Consider the following 23,072-nt stretch of genomic DNA (forward strand, 5'->3'; position numbering starts at 1 on the left):
AAGCGATTCACCTATACATCCATCTCCTGCATTTAACTGATGGGCCTTTGCAGGATAAATTCATTACATGGTTACTCAGTGATAGGATACGCAAATATGTGATGTCAGTAACCTTCATAAGGTTACTGACACCATATATCCTATCACTGCGTATCCTATCACTGAGTAACCATGTAACTAATAGTGTGACACTTGAACAAGGACATCACATCAAAGAAAACTAAAAAAAAAGGATTTAAATGTAGTTGTTTCGGGGGAAAGATGGAAGGAGATTTTTAAATGGCCACAGGATTTTTTACGTACGGTTTTTGTATCGTAACGCTATATAAATCAACTTTTAATGTGTAATTCTTACTAGGTCATGGGATGCGTCACGTTAGAGCAACCGGAAATACAAAATCACGTCACTCGTACCCCACGCACATAGGCCTATCGTTAACAGCCAAGACAGGGGTTCCGAAGTTGTCAGCGGAAACAGCTGGTTATCGAGTTACAGAGATGTGCATGACTGTTAAAATGCCGGCACTTTTTATTCTCACAATGTGCTTGATTTGCTTATTTTGAACTGCGATATCTCGGATGTGCCACATTGCAAAAATAAAAGGATATGGTTTCCATACCGTGTGTAGGACACTTTTTCGATGCATAGATATGTGTGTGTGTGTGTGTGTATATATATATATTTGGTCTAAGGTATAAGGTGTTATGTTATCGAGAAAGTTATCAAAATAAGGCTTAAAGGAATTGACTAACCAGCTTTGTATAGGATCATGCAATAAGAGATAGCTATATACTTATACGCATGTATACATATTTTTCATAACATATGAAAAAATTAGATTGTCAAAATGCCACAGCGTATGTATACTCCATTACGGGGCCTCTCTGCATGGCCTATAGTGGTTAGAGCACTGGCGCAGCACAATAAGTCAGTCTGCAGTCGCTTTGAGTTCAAGTACATCATAAACATACGTATTATCAGATGCTACCATTCCCCGCAGAGTACAACTGATGGGTACAACATCCATTATGTGTGCCCCAGGCTACAGCTCTGTCAACAACGGTCAGGTAAAAAGAGTATTCTCCCTTTGACCACTGCAGAGGTTTGCACTTTTAGTGGCACGAACGCGACCAATAAAATCTCTATCAAAGATTGCTTTTTTCTTTATTATATAAATTTATTATTTATATTATATATATTCTGTTTATAAATCGTGTGACATAATATCTGTGGTGCAACTTAGTATTTAAAAACCCATCATATCACATTACCATTTTCTTCGAAAAATTTTGACATACGTTATAAAAATATCAGCTTCTTCATAGATACCTTAGGCATATTGGAGAGAGAAAGTGTTATTCGGTCCAGTTTCCTTATATGAGGTGTGAAGATTTATTTATTTACTTGTACGACGACAGCCAGCTGGTGGGAGGAAGCTGGGCAGAGCCTGAGGAAAACCTGCGACAATGAGCAGGCTTCAGACCTTCCCACTCACGGCCAGAGAGGGAGCCAGTGGGGATGACATCTAGCTATGCCGTACAGAAAGATCACTTCGCACGACTTGAAACTTTGTACAGCCTAAGTACCATGAGTGTGTGGTGGCTTTAACATGTTCCATTTGTCTAATCTCACGTTAATTTAACGAACTGCAACGTTTGGCGACTGATATCAGCTGATAGTTCTGGTTCTGAGTCACAGATTATGACGTCACTGACAAACCAAAACATTTGGGACGAAGTGCCCCCAGAGCTGTCAAGTCCAGTTAAGACGTGGCAGATGATTGGTCAGATTTTGACAGCTCCGATAAATGGGTGTCGACACTTCCGGGATAGAATTATTCCTTTTAAATGAATAATTTTGTAATCAGGCAGTATTTAAGTAATACAATACATAGTCTTCCTATATCCTCTGCCATTGACCTTCTCTCAGGGCATAAATATTATGCAATAGCCTCATTTCGTAGAAGATCGCATAGCCTACTGCTTTTTCTATCGCCCAATCAAATGACAGGTCTTATGAGTGGTTCGCTTGCTCTGTGATGTTATTATTTTCATTTAGACATTGGCAAGAGGAAAGAAAGAGACGATTACTTGCTTCTACAAATGGTTAAATATGATGAACAACCACCATAATCATGTGGGTAATCATCACTCTAAAACTAGATCAGATGTAAGTATCATTCTCGCCGCTTTGCGGCCGTCTGTCGTTATTTACGCAGCGTTTTTATTGTACATCATTAGACGGAAATGAGAGGTTGTTTGACCGATCAAGAAGGGTTTGCTCCTATCAAAAGTTGTTCCCGAAGCCCCCAGACATTCCATTGCATCACTGACAACGTCCCATTGAAATTCCGTCCTTCAGCTCGGCTGTATAGTACATTCATGATCTATTTACGAGCATATGACACTCCCATGGTGAAGACAAAAGAACAGAGTCAATGAGAATAAATTTGCTTCCTTTGTTCTCTTGATTTTGCACATGTGAGCACACGAATTTATTAACAAAGCAGCATAAAAGAGGAAATGGAAATTCTCTTGAGATGTCACAGGGAATACAACAACACATGTAAAGTAAAAACATATAATGTCATTTCGGGCACTTGTTGTTAAAACCTACTGTATGAGTACTACATATATAACATGTGACTGTCTGGACTTGTATAAAGTAGTGTGTATTTATCAAGGCATCAAGCACATTTAACATGAATCATCTACAATATACAATGACATTTAGTGTAAAAGATTTAATGTCCGATGAATGGTTGTATCTGAAATCCATTCTTCAGCTGTGAAACATTTAAGCCTCAGAGATGATGCTAATTTCTTTCACTGTAAAGCTATACATCTGACTGCACCTTCCACCATTTACAGGCACTCAAAAATTAAACCCAACGAATTGTGGGTTGTTGAAAGAAAAACATGATGCTGGCATGTAATTTGATATTCAGGATGTTGTGCAATAGGCTCTATATACACACAACAGTATCAGGACAGTGCACACCCAAGACCGCCCATTTTCAAAGTTGAGGCCCCATTCAAGCTTTTCTACAAGCAAATATCATAAATAAATATGTAGTATAGGAAATTGCAAATCATGTTTTAGAACAACAACACCAGTTTCTTGGCCAATCTCTCCAGCGTATCAAACAGGCCACAAGTAAATAGCTATAACCGAATCATTGTTGTTCATTTATTACTGTGTGTATGATTATATTTAGTTATTTATTTGATAAGTGTTTTACACTGTACTCAGGAACATTTCTCTTATATGACGGTAGCCAGCATTGTGTTGAGAGGAAACCGGGCCCGGGGGAAACTCACATACGATCAAAGGTTGAGCTGGGCTTGAACTCAGAGTGACCGCGTTGGTTACAAGCTCCCGGGTCATTGCGCTGCCCTGTAGCATGCTATCTACTCAGCCTCAAAGACGCCTACATGACTGTAAACACCTGTGGCTATGCATTGGAGAGAAAGATTTATTTTGGCTTTTGCAGCTTGCATGAAGTGAGAAAGTATTTCCTATTTACAAGAAGAATGTTGAAATTTATTTTCTGTCGATCAAATGAGGCTCTCCAGAATTCACAGATTGTGTGTGTCAGAGCACCAAAATAAGAAATTGTTCAGAGCAATGTAGGATATTTAAGATTCCGAACCCTATGTAGGCCTTGGTCCCTTTGCCCAGTATTATGTTATGGTTACAGTATGGGGTAAGGAAATTCTTGAGGACAGTGTTTCTAAGGAGAGATGATTGTTGTTCAGTCTGTATTCTCTTTATATGTATATACTGTAACATTATGTCACACAGTTTCTGTGATACATATATAACCCTATTTTGAATCATTGCAACTGAATGCATTACTTTGTAACTGCCAGCAAAATAGTAATCCAATGGTATCTGTAAAACAATATTTGATCAATTTTCTGTATTAAGATGACAACGTGTTCTTCTGCGTGTTGACAGGTAACACATGTGTACAGTGATGAGGAAGCCCCATTAAACAAAAAGTTGCCCAAAGAACTGTTATTACGGTAATTTTCACTCTGTTGTGATACACTGGAGAGTTAGTTGCAGATGATGTGACAAATGTTGTATTTATTTATTTATTTGGTTTGTGTTCTACGCCATACTCAAGAATATTTCACTTATACGTTGGCGGCCAGCATTATGGTGGAAGGAATAAGGCAGAGCCCGGGGAAACCCACAACCATGCGCAGGTTGCACAGGACAGGAAGACAGCATGAGCTGGACTTGAACTCACAGCGACCGCATTGGTGAGTGGCTTCTGGGTCATAACACTGTGCTAGCTCGCTAACCAACTAAGCCACAGAGGCCCCCACACAGATGTTGTATATTAACTCAATACATATAGGCTATTAATGACAGCGAACTTCTTGAAAAGAAAATATAGCTACGAATTTAAAATTTAATGATTAACTTGTTGTGCCTAAAAGTAGTCTGGCGTCATGTACTTTAATAACCTGCAATTTTTTAAAGGTTGGACAAAGCCTTAGGAATGAAGAGACCTGAAAACGTGAACCTGAAGGGATTTATCTCTAGGCACATGCTGGTGCATACAAAGACTGCATATGTATTGACAGATATAACTGCTTCAGATTAGTCTTAATGTGTTTTACTGTGTTTGGGTTGGTGAAACTTACCCTTCCTAGACAGAAGCTTATTTATTTCACTACAGTTACCAATCACCCATACATGTAAGTGGCATATTGGGCTCTAAATATAAAACAGTATGCCTTTTATTTATATTCCAGAATATTTTCCTTCTTAGATGTTGTGACTCTCTGTCGATGTGCTCAAGTATCACGGGTTAGTGTTAAAACATTTATATTTTCTAACATTCAGTTTTTATTCCGCCATATGTTGTTCTAACATATACAAGTACAAGAAAAGCTTCCCAGCTTTATTGTTGGGGCATAAAAATGCCAGTGGTCACTGCTGCAATTACATAAAGTAGCCAGCTCCTGTGACATCAACAGTGGTAGCTGTAAAAAAACACAACTTGGGAAGAGGATGGGGAGGGGGACGGGATTCAAATTTTTTGACACATTGTTGATGCATATGACATATATGCAGATAATTTCTTCATTCCTTGCTTGTGTTTTATTAGTAAAACATTCAATATATGGATTGAATGACTTGGATCATAACCTGTTATACACCAAATCTGTGTTAGGTCTGTATGTTTGTTATCAATTTGTATTTGTAGTATTGGAACCTTTTGGCCTTGGATGGAAGCAACTGGCAGAGAGTTGACCTGTTTTCTTTTCAGCGTGATGTTGAGGTAAATATGATTTCTGTAACTACATACATGTACATATAGTCCATGCTAATATATTATTCTTTACAATATTAAAAGTAGATGGAGGAGTTTAGCACTTAATGAAGGATTAAATATTCATGCACTTGGGCTGATTAATTCAAATTTATGTCATTATTTTCAGTATTGTCCACTTTTACCATTTTCTGTGCAAAATAAAGGAATAGAAGTATTTAAGGAAGAAAAATTACTCTTAGTGAGACTTCTCGTAGTTTCATGCTAAAAAACCTAATGTTGCGTTACGTTATAGTCGCTGGCGTGTGACAAAGAAGGTACCACATGGTACGCCCTTGTATACATGTATATATATTTATAGTATGAAAACCACGTCCTTTTAATATCCCATTGTCATTGCACTGAACAGTTTTTGTACCATTTCACTTAAGATGCTATTGGATGTTTTGCAGGGCCCAGTGGTTGAGAATATAGCCAAACGATGTGGAGGATTCCTCAAATCTCTTAGCTTGAGAGGTTGTCAAAGTATAACGGATGCTGCTTTAACGTAAGTTTTCATTCATTCATTGATTTTTATACACATAATTCCAGATAAAACTATTTTTCCTTATCTAATGATATTTGATTGGATGAAGCTGAAGTTTGAAACCTGTTTCGAATAACGTCTAACAGTCTTTTGTCCTTGGTACTGTTATGGTTCACAAGTTTGATTTTGATAACTACAATGTTAAAAGCACATTTGGAATTGTACACAGTTTGTGTTGGATGTCACACAAAGCTTGCGGTTTCTCATCAGAGATGATCGCAGTAGATTATACATTCTTTTTCGGAGCTCATAGCTACTGAGGGCATACAGAAGAAGTAGCCAGAAATGGGCCAGGCACATGCACTATAGACCAAACTGCTGTTATCATAATTAAAGTTGTCTCCCTTGTCTTTTTTTCTTTGGCTCTTACTTATAAGTGTTGTTTACCACAGTGCTTAATCTGTATTTTATTTGTCTTTGGGCGATACAGGACATTTGCACAGCAGTGTAGAAACATAGAAAAATTAAGCCTGACTGAGTGCAAGAAAATAACAGACATGTAAGTACTAAAGAGTAAAAAACTGTATATGCTAGCAAAACTTGTTCCCTTTAATTAAATGGTATTATATTTTAATTCAGCCCTGTCGTTTTTCACCATAGTTAAGGTGAGACTTCTTAAATGTATTAATAAAGTAACACAAAAATTGGCATTGACTTCACATTGCTATGTTGAGCCTACCACTGACCTTTTACTGTAAATGCAATCATTGTTGAAAAGTTCTGTTTAGCCTCCTGTTAAAATGCTTTACATCACAGCTGATTTACAACAGGATTATGTAATGTCTGTGCAGTTCTGAGCACTGGTATCAGTTGATGTCTGTAATGCAAGGCTACTAATGTCTTGTTATAGTTGATTGTAACATTTTCTGTTGACAGAACAAGTGAAAGTTTAGGAAGGTATTGTTTCAAGTTAATGTACCTGGACTTGTCATCGTGTGCACTGATTACCAACAACTCTCTCAAATCCCTCAGGTAATATTTGTCTTATTTTTTTATTTTGCTTTTTCCTCAATAACATTTTTAATTTATAGATCTGAAATATTTACATCTTTTCAACTGTCAGGCTAATGTTTGGATGTTATAGATGCATTTGAAGCATCTAAAGAACGTGATAGCCAAATATGATACATTGTTAATGCCGGTTTTGAACAGTTATTTCTCCAGTGATGGTAGAGAAGTGTTTGGTATGGTGAATTTCCTGTGTTCTATGAACGATTTTAAACACAGTTGTAGAGAGTAATTCTGGAATTCAAATATTTCTGGCTGTGTGTTGTGCTACGTATATAAAAGTTGGCATAAAATCGTTTTATCGTAATTTTTTCTGTAAATCACATCACCTTGTGGCATTATTCCCTAGATCAAGTTGTTTCCATTATAAATGACAGAATTTAGATTCAGCATCTTCCTTTCACTGTTAATTGGCAGTAACATCTGTGTGAGGTGGCTAAAAGGATAATTGTGTCTTTATTCAGTTTATTTACTCAAAAGGAATCAGAATTACGAAGGTTCCTTCATTGCTCAAGCTTTGTACAACATCATAGCTTTTAGAACTGTATTAGTTAATTATGCCCTTGTTATACGTGACCAGAATAACTGAATAAATGTTTTACATTTGTTTCAGTGATGGCTGTCCTAACTTGGAGTATTTGAACATATCATGGTGTAGTCGATTGAACAATGATGGGGTAGAGGCTCTGGCCAAGGGCTGCAAAAAGCTGACATCATTTCTCTGTAAAGGTTGCTTACAGGTTTGTATTTACTGTACCAAAAGAAAATTCTTGAGTACAGCTAAAGCACCCATCAAAGAAATAAATATATTTTTTATTTATGTTTAATTAACTTATGTTTTGTGACAGGTCAGAATATATATATCCATAAATATAATCTCAGTGTTAAAATTGTATGCATTATAGTTTGCCATGGTTTCAAATCAGCAAGTGGGTTGGGCATTCAGATCATCGTGGAAAGAAATTCACCACTGTATATAAAGATGGGGATTATTTTTCTTTGCAGATCTCAGATGGTGGTATTGCACATTTAGCAGAGAATTGTCCTGACTTGAAAACAATAAATTTACACAGTTGTTCAGTAAGTAAACTATGAAAACTTGCATGAAAATATTAATTATCATAGTGTTTGATCCTGTTAGAAATCCGAATGTATACATAATTTCACATTTAACTGCTCTTCCAGCGACCTGCGGATGATTGTGGGTTTTCCCCGAGCTCTGCCTGGTTTCCCGAGCTCTGCCTAGTTTCCCCGAGCTCTGCCTGGTTTCTTCAAGCTCTGTCTGGTTTTCTCTTCCCTTAATGTTGACCCCTATTGCATAAGTGAAATACTCTTGAGTATGGTGTATGGGGATGGATGGGGTTAGCCATTCCAGGCACTTTCTACCACCCTTAAACTTACTGCCATCATCAATAATATGAAAAATTCATTAACTTGTTTTTATAATTTCATGAGACTTGTGCTTTGTCTCAGTGTCATTAACTCTAAATTGAATTTGAAGCTGCCAGTATGGCACTTTAAAAAAGGTCTTGATGAATGGGTTTCAATGTTTTAAAAAGTTATCAGGTGTTAAACTGCAAATACTGTATTTCACCTAAAGGTTAGCTTTTTTGAGCGACACATTTTTACTTGATTTTGGTTGATTCATTCACCTCATGGTGCCATTTGTAATCTTTTTTTGTGGAGTTTAAATGATTTCTTGTCAGAAAAACTGAAGTGTTGGCGTCATTGGTTTTCATGTGCTTCTGAAAGTGCATTTTCATACATGTTACAAAACTTTGGATACAGTAGATATACATGTATCAGCTGCAAAACTGGCTATTTTATATGAAAATTTAGGAAGACCAGTTGAAGACTTTCCATAAATACAGTTCATGTGCTGCATTGAGGAAACATTTTCAAACACATGTGATGTTTTGAGGAACATTTTCATGCGCATATTATGTATAGAGGAAACATATTTATACACTTATTTGATGTATTTACGAAACATTTTCAGACACGTATGTGATGTATAGAGGAAACAATTTCATACACACGTGATATATATAGGAAACACTTTCATACACATGTGATGTATAGAAGAAACATTTTCGCACACATTTGATGCATTGAGGAAACTTTTCATTGAGGAAACATATACACATATGACGTATAAAGAAAATAAAGGAAGGCCAGTAGAGGACTTTGTATAAATATAGTACATTTTAGGAAACATTTCATTAAGTTTGTTATCTATAGAGAAAACATTTTCATACACATGACGTATTGAGGAAACATTTTCATACACATATTTGATGTTTTGTTGTTTGAAACATTTTCAGACACGTGTTGTATTGAGTAAACATTTTCATGCACAAGTCAAGTATATAGGAAACATTTCCATACACGTGACTTATATAGGAAACATTTTCATACACTTCCTTGATGTATTGAGGAAACATTTTCATGCACACATGATGTATAGAGGAAACACCTTCATACACAAATGATGTACATAGGAAACATTTCCATACACACGTGATGTTTATAGGAAACCTTTTCATACCCTTATTTGATGTATTGAGGAAACATTTTCATACATACGTAATATATAGAGGAAACATTTTCATACACATATTTGATGTATTGAGGAAACATTTTCATTCACATGTGATGCATAGAAGAAACATTTTCATACACACGTGATATATTGAGGAAACTTTTCATACACAAACGTGATGTATTGAGGAAACATTTCATGCACATATTTGATGTATTGAGGAAACGCTTTCATTGTGCGATGTTGAGACCAGTATGTGTCATGTTTTGAAGGGTGTTTTTGTTCTGGTATACAGCAGGTTACAGATGAAGCTGTCCACAGTCTCAGTGATCACTGTCATGACTTGCAGTTCCTCTGTGTGTCCCAGTGTTCCCAGCTCACAGACGCATCTTTGGTGGCATTAGGACAAGGTTGTCGAGACTTACGGTATGACCAGTCGCCAAATGAGTCCTATGTATATATTTGATCATATGATTTTTAGTGATTACAACATTTTCATTGTTATTAATCAGTAATGTTTTACATGTACATGTATGTACTGACACAGGATATTGGTTTGATATATTTTGTTCTATGAAAAGCCATGTTAGGCGATATTTTATTACAGTCTCTTCATTTATTGGAATTTCTCTACGTATTTAAATGATCTGGTGTAAATTGGACTAATAAGATGACATTAAAGTGTTTGTACCCTGGCAATGCCATCAGGGTCTGCCAGCAACATGCGGATGGACAGTGGCTTACCCCATGCTCTGCCCAAATTCCTCCCACTGTAAAGCTCACCGCCAGCAAATATTCCTGAGCACAGCATAAAACACCAGTCAAGTGAATAAATAAATTTGATGTTATAGGACATTAGAAGTTGCAGCGTGCTCACAATTTACAGACCATGGTTTTCAGGCGTTAGCGAAGGTGAGATGATTTCCATTCAACCATTCAACCAACATCTGTGTGTGCAGATAGGCTGAATAGCAGCTGTGTATTGCACTGCTAGAGGAAAGTTTTGCATTAGAAATACATGTATTTTGTACCAGTGATAAAACAATTTTTTAATTGTAATTATGAGAGCCTAAATTTGTTACAATCTTATGAGATTTTTCCAAAAAAAAAAACACTTAGTGCAAATTTAGTCTAAATTTATTTTCGCTGTTCTTTTAGAATTGTCCAAATAAATACCCTTCAAAGAATATCAGTCTAACCTGTATGAAACAGATCTCATTTTAACTTTTTTAATTTTAAAATCATTTTAACATGTAATACATGTAATGTGAGCTGTTCTTGGTAATACAGATTTAATTTGATTACTGAATACGGATGTTTTGGGCCAGAAATCTTCAGTTTAGACTCAAGGTAAAACCCATCTATGACAAGATTTCAGTACACTTTTATATTTAATGGTTTGCAATGGTTTTATACTGGATATGATTCTAACTTTCAAAGCAGAACAGCAACAGCCTTCAGAAGATGGACTTGGAGGACTGTGTTTTGGTATGTACTTGCTATTATAATCACATTATCTAGTAACCCTAATAGTATTGTTTAAACAGACATCCTAAAGTGTTATAGCGATGTTGACTTTTTAGAAAAAAGATAACAAAAAACATTTGCAGTACAATATAAAGAAATAGTGATATTTTCTAATTTTCTTCTCTTTTCAAATTTGCAGCCGTTCATATTTTATGATGATAATGATTTATAATTTTCATTTGTCAAAGTGTGTTTACCATTGAATTTGAAATTAAAGAAATGTGTAGGGAAGCTGAGGTTATTGTGTGTTACTACCTCTAAATATATCATAGATTATCTACAAAGGATTCTTCACAGAAAAGAATTTTTTGCATACCAAATAACGGGAATTGGGTAATTATGGTGCTATCTAACTCTGTAGTTCAAAGCCAAATGTCTTAAGAGAGTAAATATACTGCTGTTTTGGTGCTAAACTTTACTTTGTAGACGTTTGAAAAATTTATTCTGTATGTCAATTTAGTAAACATTGTGGGTTCATCATGGCCATCTAATCTTAAGGGAAAAGCTGAGAGTCTGTTTAAAATTTGATTAAAATGTTCAATACAGAGATTAGAGACCTATTAGTATATTGATGAGTTACATAGCCAAGTTCAGTGTGCTAATTTGCATTTGGTGACCATACAACAAAAAGATGTATGTATGATTATTATATCTGTTTGAATCTCCTTTTCACAGATTACTGATGCAACATTAGGACATTTAGCTTTACACTGTCCAAAACTGACCACATTGGTAAGTTATCAAAAGTGTCTCCTGGCTGTCATGGCATAGTGCTGCCTAGCTGATATTAAAGGGAGGTAATTGATTACACATTCAGATTTTATTGACTGCATGATGTCAACTCTTCACTACGAAATAAGGTGAGGTGTTATGATTCTGTGTCCGCACGCAATTTGGCATTTTTAACCTTGGGTTGGGTGTGTACATGTACAATGAAGAAATGCAGGATTGCATGGTGTACTGAATCAGTATGGTGTGTTCAAGTTCAGATTTACATGTATATATTGAGGGCAGTGTTAAACTTTTCATCAACCTGTAACATAGCTGATTTGTACCTTATTTCCTTCTCCTTTAAGAGGAGATACATGTCAGCTGAATGGTATGACATGGTTATAGTTTCACTGTGTGTTATGGAGATCACATTTGTATTTCCAACTAAATTCTGTGAATATAAATAGTTTCATTCATGAGTGCATGTAGCAGTTGCATTATGGGGACATAGATAGGAAAAGCAACTAGCCCCTGTAAGCTTGGTGGTAATGTATGGGTTTAGCAATGAATCAAAGGGCTCTCTCACCACATATAATTTTGTCTGTCCGTCTGTCTGTAGACACAATTTTGTCCATACATCTCCTCCCAAACTGTTGTGCTGATTTCAATGAAACTTACCATACTTCTTGTCTATCATCTGAACTTGTGCATGCTTAAGTTAAATGGCAATCAGGCAATTAGTTTCGTAATTACCCCCCTTTTTAAGACTCTGTGTAACAGTGTTCATGTTTTCAGTTTTTGTCCATATATTCAGTTTTTGTCCATATATTCAGTTTTTGTCCATGCATCTCCTCCCAGACTAATGTGCCAATTTTTATGAAACTTACCATACATCTAGTCTGTTAACTGAACTTGTGTATGGTTAAGTTTTATGGCAAATGGGTAATTATTTTACCCTCATTTATGAGTTTGCTGAATTGTGCTTTTCCATGTGTTCAGATTTTGTCCATGCAACTCTTCCTAAAGTATTGAACCTATTTCCATGAAAAGTAGCATACATCTTGCCTATAATCTAAAGTTGTGCATATGTAAGTTGCAGTTGGGTAATTATTTTCATAATTACTCTTGTTCTGGTACTTAGTGCGTTAGTGGATTTTCATATACACTGTATTCTTTTCTGATTGCTACTCTTCTCCATTCAAACTCCATGTATCAGCAGTGCGGTCAAAGAACACCATGACTGGCTCATGAAACAATCTAGATAAAGCCAAACTAAGCAACACACCCTAAAAAAACCAGTCTCAACATATCTGACAAGGTGTGGTTTCCTTGTTGATTTGTCAGTTTTCCTCGTAAACCTGACAAGTGAAATCAAAGTTTTGCCTTTGATTCCATGTAAAGTTGCTCAAACCATGTTTTAGCTTGAGTATCAGGAAATAATTTAGATACTACATTTACATTTGTTTATGTAAAGTGAGAGATATTCTAAATTTGCACATTGTGTTGTGTTTGTATATTAATATGTTTTCTATCATATTTGCAGACATTGTCTCACTGTGAGTTAATTACAGACGAGGGAATTCGCCACCTTGGGGGAAGCCCTTGTGCTACAGAACATTTGCAAGTGTTGGAACTGGATAATTGTCCTCTGATAACTGACGCCTCCCTAGACCACTTAATGGGTTGTCAGGGCCTTGAGAGAATAGAGCTGTACGACTGTCAGCTGATTACACGAGCAGGAATACGCAAGCTTAGGGTGAGTGCACACATAAGCTAATTGTCCAGGCACATGTAACAGCAGTGACCACACAGTGCCCATTGTACCCCCTGACTCAGCAGAGACAGGACACAAAGAGGAGACAGATGTAAAGTCAAAGCTTAGACAAGCTTAGATATGCAATATCCAAGGTTATGATTCTGTTTCAGTTATTGATCTTAACTGAAGGACACCTGCACTTTGTTGAAGTCTATTGAGGAACAAAGCAGTGCTCAGTATCCCTATTTACTCATGTTGTCTGCGTACAGAATACAAGCATATTTTCAAGGATCAGTATGTTTGTAAAGTCACAGTAAACCACTTGTAATTTCATGTTATTTTTCACCATCTGATCACCTTCCTGTGAGAACTGTAAAACAGAAGCATTATCATGAAGTTGGTGAAACATCAGGTGGAATTATGTGAAGTACTGATAATATTAAAATCATTTGTTATTGTCTTGAAATTATGTTCAGCAAAATTCCATGAAAGTAATGGGCACTCTGTCTAGCATTCATCAATATTGACTTCAGTGGCTGTGCTTGCTTAGTATATTTGACATGCACCTAGCAAAGCTTGTTTGTCAGTCCAGGGTTCCACCGTGTTTGGTTAGTATATTTGTCATGCACCTGGCAAAGCTTGTTGGTCATCCCAGGGTTCCACCATGCTTGGTTAGTATATTTGTCATGCACCTGGCAAAGCTTGTTGGTCATCCCAGGGTTCCACCGTGCTTGGTTAGTATATTTGTCATGCACCTGGCAAAGCTTGTTGGTCATCCCAGGGTTCCAACATGCTTGGTTATTACATTTGTCGTGTACCTGGCAAAACTTGTTGGTCATCCCAGGGTTCCATCTTGCTTGGATAGTATATTTGTCATGCACCTGGCAAAGCTTGTTGGTCATCCCAGGGTTCCACCGTGCTTGGATAGTATATTTGTCATGCACCTGGCAAAGCTTGTTGGTCATCCCAGGGTTCCACCGTGCTTGGATAGTATATTTGTCATACACCTGGCAAAGCTTGTTGGTCATCCCAGGGTTCCATCTTGCTTGGATAGTATATTTGTCATGCACCTGGCAAAGCTTGTTGGTCATCCCAGGGTTCCACCATGCTTGGATAGTATATTTGTCATGCACCTGGCAAAGCTTGTTGGTCATCCCAGGGTTCCACCATGCTTGGTTAGTATATTTGTCATGCACCTGGCAAAACTTGTTGGTCATCCCAGGGTTCCACCATGCTTGGTTAGTATATTTGTCATGCACCTGGCAAAGCTTGTTGGTCATCCCAGGGTTCCACCATGCTTGGTTAGTATATTTGTCATGCACCTGGCAAAGCTTGATGGTCATCCCAGGGTTCCACCATGCTTGGTTATTACATTAGTCGTGTACCTGGCAAAACTTGTTGGTCATCCCAGGGTTCCATCTTGCTTGGATAGTATATTTGTCATGCACCTGGCAAAGCTTGTTGGTCATCCCAGGGTTCCACCGTGCTTGGATAGTATATTTGTCATGCACCTGGCAAAGCTTGTTGGTTATCCCAGGGTTCCACCATGCTTGGTTATTACATTTGTCGTGTACCTGGCAAAACTTGTTGGTCATCCCAGGGTTCCATTTTACTTGGATAGTATATTTGTCATGCACCTGGCAAAGCTTGTTGGTCATCCCAGGGTTCCACCGTGCTTGGATAGTATATTTGTCATGCACCTGGCAAAGCTTGTTGGTCATCCCAGGGTTCCACCATGCTTGGTTAGTATATTTGTCATGCACCTGGCAAAGCTTGTTGGTCATCCCAGGGTTCCACCATGCTTGGTTAGTTTATTTGTCATGCACCTGGCAAAGCTTGTTGGTCATCCCAGGGTTCCACCATGCTTGGTTATTACATTTGTCGTGTACCTGGCAAAACTTGTTGGTCATCCCAGGGTTCCATCTTGCTTGGATAGTATATTTGTCATGCACCTGGCAAAGCTTGTTGGTCATCCCAGGGTTCCACCGTGCTTGGATAGTATATTTGTCATGCACCTGGCAAAGCTTGTTGGTCATCCCAGGGTTCCACCATGCTTGGTTATTACATTTGTCGTGTACCTGGCAAAACTGGTTGGTCATCCCAGGGTTTCATTTTGCTTGGATAGTATATTTGTCATGCACCTGGCAAAGCTTGTTGGTCATCCCAGGGTTCCACCGTGCTTGGATAGTATATTTGTCATGCACCTGGCAAAGCTTGTTGGTCATCCCAGGGTTCCACCATGCTTGGTTAGTATATTTGTCATGCACCTGGCAAAGCTTGTTGGTCATCCCAGGGTTCCACCATGCTTGGTTAGTATATTTGTCATGCACCTGGCAAAGCTTGTTGGTCATCCCAGGGTTCCACCATGCTTGGTTATTACATTTGTCATGTACCTGGCAAAACTTGTTGGTCATCCCAGGGTTCCATCTTGCTTGGATAGTATATTTGTCATGCACCTGGCAAAGCTTGATGGTCATCCCAGGGTTCCACCATGCTTGGATAGTATATTTGTCATGCACCTGGCAAAGCTTGTTGGTCATCCCAGGGTTCCACCGTGCTTGGATAGTATATTTGTCATGCACCTGGCAAAGCTTGTTGGTCATCCCAGGGTTCCATCGTGCTTGGTTATTACATTTGTCATGCACCTGGCAAAGCTTGTTGGTCATCCCAGGGTTCCACCTGAAATCCTTTAAGTATAAACAGGACAGCCATCATATAAGTGTAATATTCATTCTGATGGCGTAAAACACAAATCTATGAATAATTAAGTACATGTACATGTACATACTGAAGTGACTGAAACTGAAAGACCATGACAGACCTACATGTATAAGTGTATAATGTACTGATGTGTAATGATGTAATGCGGATCACATCATATACTATAATATTCAATTACAGTGCAGGATTTAGGGCATAATTACCTAGTTTTAAGTAACATAAAAAAAGAAAATCCATTTGCAGTAGTAAATAGTTTTAAATAAAATCAAAAGAAAAAAATTAGAAAACAGATTAATGAATACCATTGCTTAGTTTAAGGTGAGATTGAAGGAAAACATCCTTTTGTATATGTAGCACGTGTTCTGCTTATTCAGCCTATCTTATATTTGTATTTTTTCAGATGCATTTACCGAACATTCGTGTCCACGCTTACTTTGCCCCTGTAACTCCGCCTGCGTCAGTGGGAGGGGGCAGACAGAGGTACTGCAGATGCTGTATCATTCTCTGACACCGGCTCTTGTGCTCCACATACTCAAACACACGGTTGCCGTTAGGAAGTGCCCAAAGTTATGCCCTATGGGGAGGTCAGGGCGCGAGCTGCATTCCCGGGGACTCCATCACCATACAACTAGTAGTGTTCCCGCTTGTTTCGATGCAATGAAAAAAATGTCCATTGGCTTTTGACTATCTCGGAGAGATGGAGAGAGCTTTACTTCTGTTTTATCACTAGCCGGGAGGTGAACGGTGTGGCGTACACTGACTACAGGTGCCATGGCTGTGTTGTGGATGTTATGACTGTGATCAGCTATCCCTGCGCCAAAGTCTGGCCTATGGATAGATTATTTTATTATCCCTACAAAGGAGTGAGGAGAACCAACATGTTGATTCATGGCTACACTCAGTGGAACATTGCCAGTTGATATCATCTTAGATACTGTACATAACAGATATCTCTATCAGTCTTTCTCTGATCATGTATATTTATTCATAATGAAAGATTATATGCTTGTTACCTATTGAGTGCTTAGAATGGTTTGATGTTAGGCATAAGTTGTATGTTTGCAGTACTTGTACAGTCTATATAGCCAGCTCTATGCTTTCCAGATCTGATGAGATCTGCCTTATTTGATGTGTATGCCAGTATCGAGATAAATCTACCAGCAGTGTATTATAATCAGCCACTGACACCTCATTATGATGGTTTTTATAATGACATGGGTGTAAAATGTATGTTTATGTAATTGGTTTCTGTCCGAACTTAGATCTTGAGGTTGTTTCTGCATTTTGGCACCGTTATCGACTCTGCCCTGATCCCAGGTAATAATAATGACAGTAATTATATATTATGACTTTAGAAAGTCCATTTACAACATGCACAAAATTAGTTTTATGAGAACAATGTTCTGACTGTTGTGAGTCGTCAGACACCATTAAAGCTAAATTCCAGTTCTAAGTTCGCAGACTTGTAGGGTTGGTTGTTATATGGTCATCTGAAATTGGACTTTGACATATTGACATTGACAGCGTGACATATGGCTAGATTGACTGATGTCTGATTTGAGGAATTGCAACGTACTTAGTGAGGAAAAATTGACTGCTGTAATGCTAGTCAAATATTTAAGAAAATTTGGGCCTAAATGATAGACAAATAAATAAATAAATTAACTCAATTTGACGTAAGTAACTTGTAAATACTGACACATTCTGCTTCATTTTGACTGATTCTTCCACCAAATGTGACCACATAAGAGTGTGTATTGAAGTTTTGATCAATTTATTATCAGAAAATCTTAAATGTTGGCATCAAAAATATTGTTTTAATGGCTTAATATGCCCCAGAAAGTGCATTTTTATGGGCCAAACTTTAGGTAAAATACAGTACCTTTTCGGATAAGCATTTCTGCGTACTGCGAAGAGCTCTCAAGGGGATACGAATATTTTTGTCAATTTATGGGAGTGTTCTTTACCAGTGTAATTAATGTCAAAGTATTTTTAACCATTTGGGAAGGGAATGGCTGTGCTACTGTACATCTCTTAAGCACATAGCCCTACATTAGCCTTCTGTCTTGTGTCAGGTATCGTTAGAACACAAATACCCACAGGCTAATGCTATGGCACTGAAAAATACATTTTCATTCACAGTTGACATTTATATGCGCCGTACATAATCCCTTTGTAGAGCTGGCCTTAGACTTGAGTCAATGATTGATATGGTACCAGGTAAGTATGGATCTTGGGATTAGGGCAGGCTAGAGGTATTTCTCATCTACATAACTTTTTTATACAAATACCAGTTTTGTCATTCTGTGATCTATCAGTCAAATTTAATTTAAATTTTATACATTTCCATTTAATCGTTCACAACTTGAATCAATTCCTGAGCTGTAAAGATTAAGATTTTAACATAGCAAGTTTATTGTGTTATTAATCATGTAGAAAATAAGGGTCAGAGAGCATATTATACGTGAAGAAAGTGTTTTTCGTCTTGAAATATTATTGCTTTTTGACTTGATGATCATTGTGAAAACACATAAGAGCATTATAACACTGGATGTGATGTGGATGGTACTGAAAAGAAAAAGTATTTGAACCTGGTTTCTGTTGTAATCCGTGAGCTATAGTTTTTTTTTCACACTTGCAGAAAAACTATTTTCTCTGGGCCAATCAGAACAGGACGAAAATATTCTAACCGCACTGATGTCTATTATGAATATTTTTGTGAAACAGAACTTGGCATTAGTTCGTATGTACCAATTATGGTATATGCTATGTTTTAACCAGGTGTTTCTAATATATTTCAGTATTCAGAGAAATTAGGGTTGAAATTTCAAAAACATTTTCTTTGTCACTTGGTTACTTTGATACATTTAACTTACTCAAAGCCAAAAACATTTATATGCTGCTCCTGATGTATCTGTTAGTTTTGTTTTGTTTGCGAATTTAATAAAAGGTAAATATAGAAATCATTGATTACACAAATGGCATTTGGTGTATACTTTTCTTCAAAACTTTTACTGATAAATTAATAGGAATTTAACTTGATTTTTTTCGGCTTGTTCTTTGGGGCAAAAGCCGTAGGCTGGTTTCACATATAACGCTTGTTGTACTGTAAGGTATATACTAGAGAAATATACGACTACAAGGACTATTTACCTTCCCCAAGCATGTACATGTATTGGTGTACCTGTATGTATGTGTCTCATGGGACAGTAACTCGCTGAAGATTAGTGCATGTTTACACTGGTTTCCTTCGCCCATTAACTCACTGCTATCATGTTCACTTGCAAAAATGTTAAGTATCACAAGACAAACAACAATTATAATTAAAATAAGATGTGATGGAGTGGCAGTTGGGGTGTGGATGTATATGGAGAGTGGGCTGGTAAGTGGCTGGGGGAAAATACTCTAGCATAAATTTGTGTAAGTGATTTGCTGATTGCACAGCCGATTTGTCATCGGTCGTGATATTTTTGGGACGAGCTTATAACTATTGTCGCTGAAACACCATCATTAGATCAACAGGGAAACGTCTCTCGTCTTTCCCCAAATCGATAGTTACAACCTATTTTATCTCCTAACTACCGTGAGGCTTTTTTTTCTTTTTTATTATTATTTTTCTTTTTATGAAATATGGCCATTCATTTCAATTAAACAGTCGTGAAAATATTGTATTGCCGCTATTGGTTGTATGTTTGTAAAGCATTTTTCCTTTTTCAGATTCTTGACAACAGCTTTTCTTACTGCCTGGAGGCCTATATAAGCCTAGTCACATATACTTTCAGTCCTGCACTGACAGCGTGAAACACCAATCAGATACATCAACCAATCAGTCTGCAGAGCCTGTGTTATATGTAAACGGTCGAAAGTTAGATGCTGGTTTACAGTTTCATATTCAAAGATATCTTTTTCTGTGTAGCTACATCCTGAGATCCTGAATGAGTTGCCTTTGTATACCCTAATTCTTCAACCGCCTCTGCAGCCATTACTTTGTAACATTCTGAAGGAACCATGGGATTTGGAGAAATAATTTACTCAATTTTATGAAGCTTGTATCTTTGATCAGTGTCATTTTCATAATAGTGGGCATAAATTCCACTGAAGAAAAAGTGCGTTAGTGGTTGAAAAGGTTGAAGATTTGCAGTATTCTGTATATATATTTACCATCCATTGTGATTTCTAGATATTACCTGAACTCTGCATGTAGACTATATACCTATGGTGACGTCTTCTAGCACCATTAAATTAACACGAAGAAGGATTGTGCCTATCATTGAGCATAATATAGGAAAACCGATACTTGGTTTAGCTGATGCCAACATACAATATACATGACCTAAAATTTCGCCAGGAAAGGTTCATTTTACAGACTTATAAACGTGATGAAAAAGCGTCTTTTCCAATTTTCCAGTAAATTTTCCGATTTAAGATTAACTTATAAACAAACATTAAGACACGTTCTTAAGGTAAGTACTGCATATTACTCCGAGTACCAGGGAAAATGATCATCTTGGACACAGACGAAATTTTAGGTAATTTACAGTGTATACAGCTGATTTGAAGGGACATCATCTCTGTTGTTTTCAAACCGGCTTTTAGGTCATTTACCATGTACACGGCTGATCTGAAGGGGTACCATTTCTATGATCTTCAAACCGGCGTTTAGGTAATCTACCATGTATACGGCTGAGTTGAAGGGAGATCATCTCTGAGGTCCTCAAACCGGCGCTTAGGTCATTTACCATACGGCTGATTTGAAGGGGCATCATGTTTGTTGTCGTCAAACCGGCGTTTGGGTCATTTACCATGTATACGCCTGATATGAAGTAACATCATGCCTGTTATCTTCAAACCGGCGTTTAGGTAATTTACCATGTATACGGCTGATTGAAGAGACATCAAGTCTGCTGTCTTCAAACTGGCGTTTCATGCCTTGAAAATGACCGGTTCTCTCTTGTGTGTTACCGGCTTTATTTCCTATTTGTATAATTTCCGACATACCTTTGTCTTTGGGAGCTAGTGTTAAGCGTTGTTTTGGAAATGGATCTTGCGATTATCAACTTGGAACGCCCTTTACGGACTACAAATGGTATACGAATGTCGGACATGACACTTATATTTATATTTTTAATGACCTAAACCGGTGCTAGGTCATTTACCATGTATACGGCTGATTTGAAGGAACATCATGTCTGTTGTCTGCAAACCGGTGTTTAGGTCATTTACCATGCGTAGAGCAGATTTGAAGGAACATCATGTCTGTTGTCTTCAAACTGGCGTTTAGACCATTTACCATGTATATGGCTGATTTGAAGGGACATCATGTCGGTTGTCTTCAAACCGGCGTTTCCATGCGTTTAACCAAAACGTATATATATGGTTGAAACGAATCTTAAGCTTCGAGCGAACGAACATCAAGGATCATACAGGAAGGCTATACGACCATTCTTATCAGCAGGAATACCACACTGCTCATGGCAAATAATAAGCCGATTCATACTAACGCATGAAGAATCACCAAAGATAGCTTTAGGCATGTATATATACACTACCTATTCTTGCTGCATGCCAAGAAATCGATATAATTGCTTTGGTAATGTTTAGTGAAGTTTTATTAATTAAAATAATATTCATTACAGTATGGAAAAAAATACCCAGGTTTGTATGTGTCGCGAAACGGAAGGATGGCAAGTCGTTGCCGTTTCTTATATTTATTTATTTATTACATTGGTGTTTTGGGCCGTACTTAAGAATATTTGACTTATACGACGGTGGTTGGGTTTCTTGTAAATTGATGCAGTATAGGTCCATATGTTTACACATCACCTCGCCTACATGTCAATACACTGATGGACAAAAGCGTAATAACACCAATCACACCACTTGTGTATGTCCAGCAGCATTCACAAAATATTTCCTTCATAGCCACTATGCACACGTGATATGGATTTCTAGCCTACTAAATCCACAACACTGTACTAAGATAATCCCTATCGACGCCAACGTTAATTGAAAAGTGGAATGAATTTGTTCACCAGCTGAGATTCACTATACTTCATTCAAAATATTCATTGTATCTCTCTGTACGTGACCTCAATTTCACCTTATGAAACTGAACGATCAATACTGACCTTGTGCACGAAACGTCCCGAAGGTGAATTAAAGACCACAGCTTTAAATCAGAAAAGACCTTTGTGTTTCAGCTTTATAATATACATGTACTATTGAATACACACAAAGGACCCGATACGATAAGGCGAAGAATCGGCCCCAGAGAGGTACGATAAGAAAGTGCAAATTTCAAAATCCCGGCACAATTCTGTAAATTTCCACATCAGAAGTATAAATATGGGTGGAAACATCCATAAAATTTACATGGCCATTTGGTTTGTCATATTTAAAATCCATATTTCTGCAATGTCTCATATGCATCCTCCATAAGTACAGTTATCTAACGCAGTCGACATGGAGAACATTTTGCACTTCCTGGAAGAGATCAAATCTTTGTGACCCTTTCTTTCCTATGTGGAAACATGCTTTTGTGTGAGTAAAGATATAGGTCCTCGGATATTAAATAAGTGTTATCATTATCGATCAGCATTAAGAGGATAGTTCAACGACGGGTTGACCTGTATCAGTATAATGGCCCGGGCGGGGCGGCTTACTTGCCTTCGATAAGGCGTCTCAGTGAGGCAGCACTAGATAAAAGAGCGGTGGAAATCCGTCCTGCAACAAGGAGGCACATTACATGCACTCTAAGGATTCCTTCGTCGTCGTGAAAACTTGTTAAGTACGAAGTTAAACCCCACTCACTCACTCACTATAGCGAAATCATACGTGAACCCTGCTTGAGAGCACAGTTGATCCTCTAGCTGTGATTAACATTGTTACGCGTAGCGGAAGTATAAGGCTGAAAGCTACATTTGCTATATA

General features: G+C 37.5%; 1 protein-coding gene across 3 annotated transcripts; it reads left to right on the forward strand.

Annotated features, from left to right (window-relative positions):
- Positions 1 to 1,466: 1,466 nt before the first annotated feature.
- Positions 1,467 to 17,654, forward strand: LOC135461572 (F-box/LRR-repeat protein 20-like). Of its 3 annotated transcripts, XM_064738729.1 has the most exons (16): positions 1,467 to 1,592; positions 2,060 to 2,170; positions 3,962 to 4,029; positions 4,771 to 4,825; positions 5,226 to 5,300; positions 5,744 to 5,838; positions 6,308 to 6,376; positions 6,754 to 6,849; positions 7,499 to 7,625; positions 7,891 to 7,965; positions 9,723 to 9,853; positions 10,279 to 10,339; positions 10,868 to 10,915; positions 11,630 to 11,686; positions 13,209 to 13,421; positions 16,543 to 17,654. In XM_064738729.1, the coding sequence occupies exons 2-16, from the start codon at positions 2,114 to 2,116 to the stop codon at positions 16,648 to 16,650; spliced, it is 1,335 nt and encodes a 444-aa protein (XP_064594799.1). In that variant the 5' UTR covers positions 1,467 to 1,592; positions 2,060 to 2,113; the 3' UTR covers positions 16,651 to 17,654. The 3 variants fall into 3 exon arrangements, with proteins under 3 accessions (XP_064594799.1, XP_064594798.1, XP_064594800.1); XM_064738728.1 differs by lacking the exon at positions 1,467 to 1,592 and having other exon boundaries at positions 2,045 to 2,170; XM_064738730.1 differs by lacking the exon at positions 1,467 to 1,592 and having other exon boundaries at positions 2,045 to 2,170; positions 10,871 to 10,915.
- The last annotated feature ends 5,418 nt before the right edge of the window (positions 17,655 to 23,072 follow it).

This window comes from Liolophura sinensis, chromosome 1 (assembly GCF_032854445.1).
Source record: "Liolophura sinensis isolate JHLJ2023 chromosome 1, CUHK_Ljap_v2, whole genome shotgun sequence".
NCBI lineage: Eukaryota > Metazoa > Mollusca > Polyplacophora > Chitonida > Chitonidae > Liolophura > Liolophura sinensis.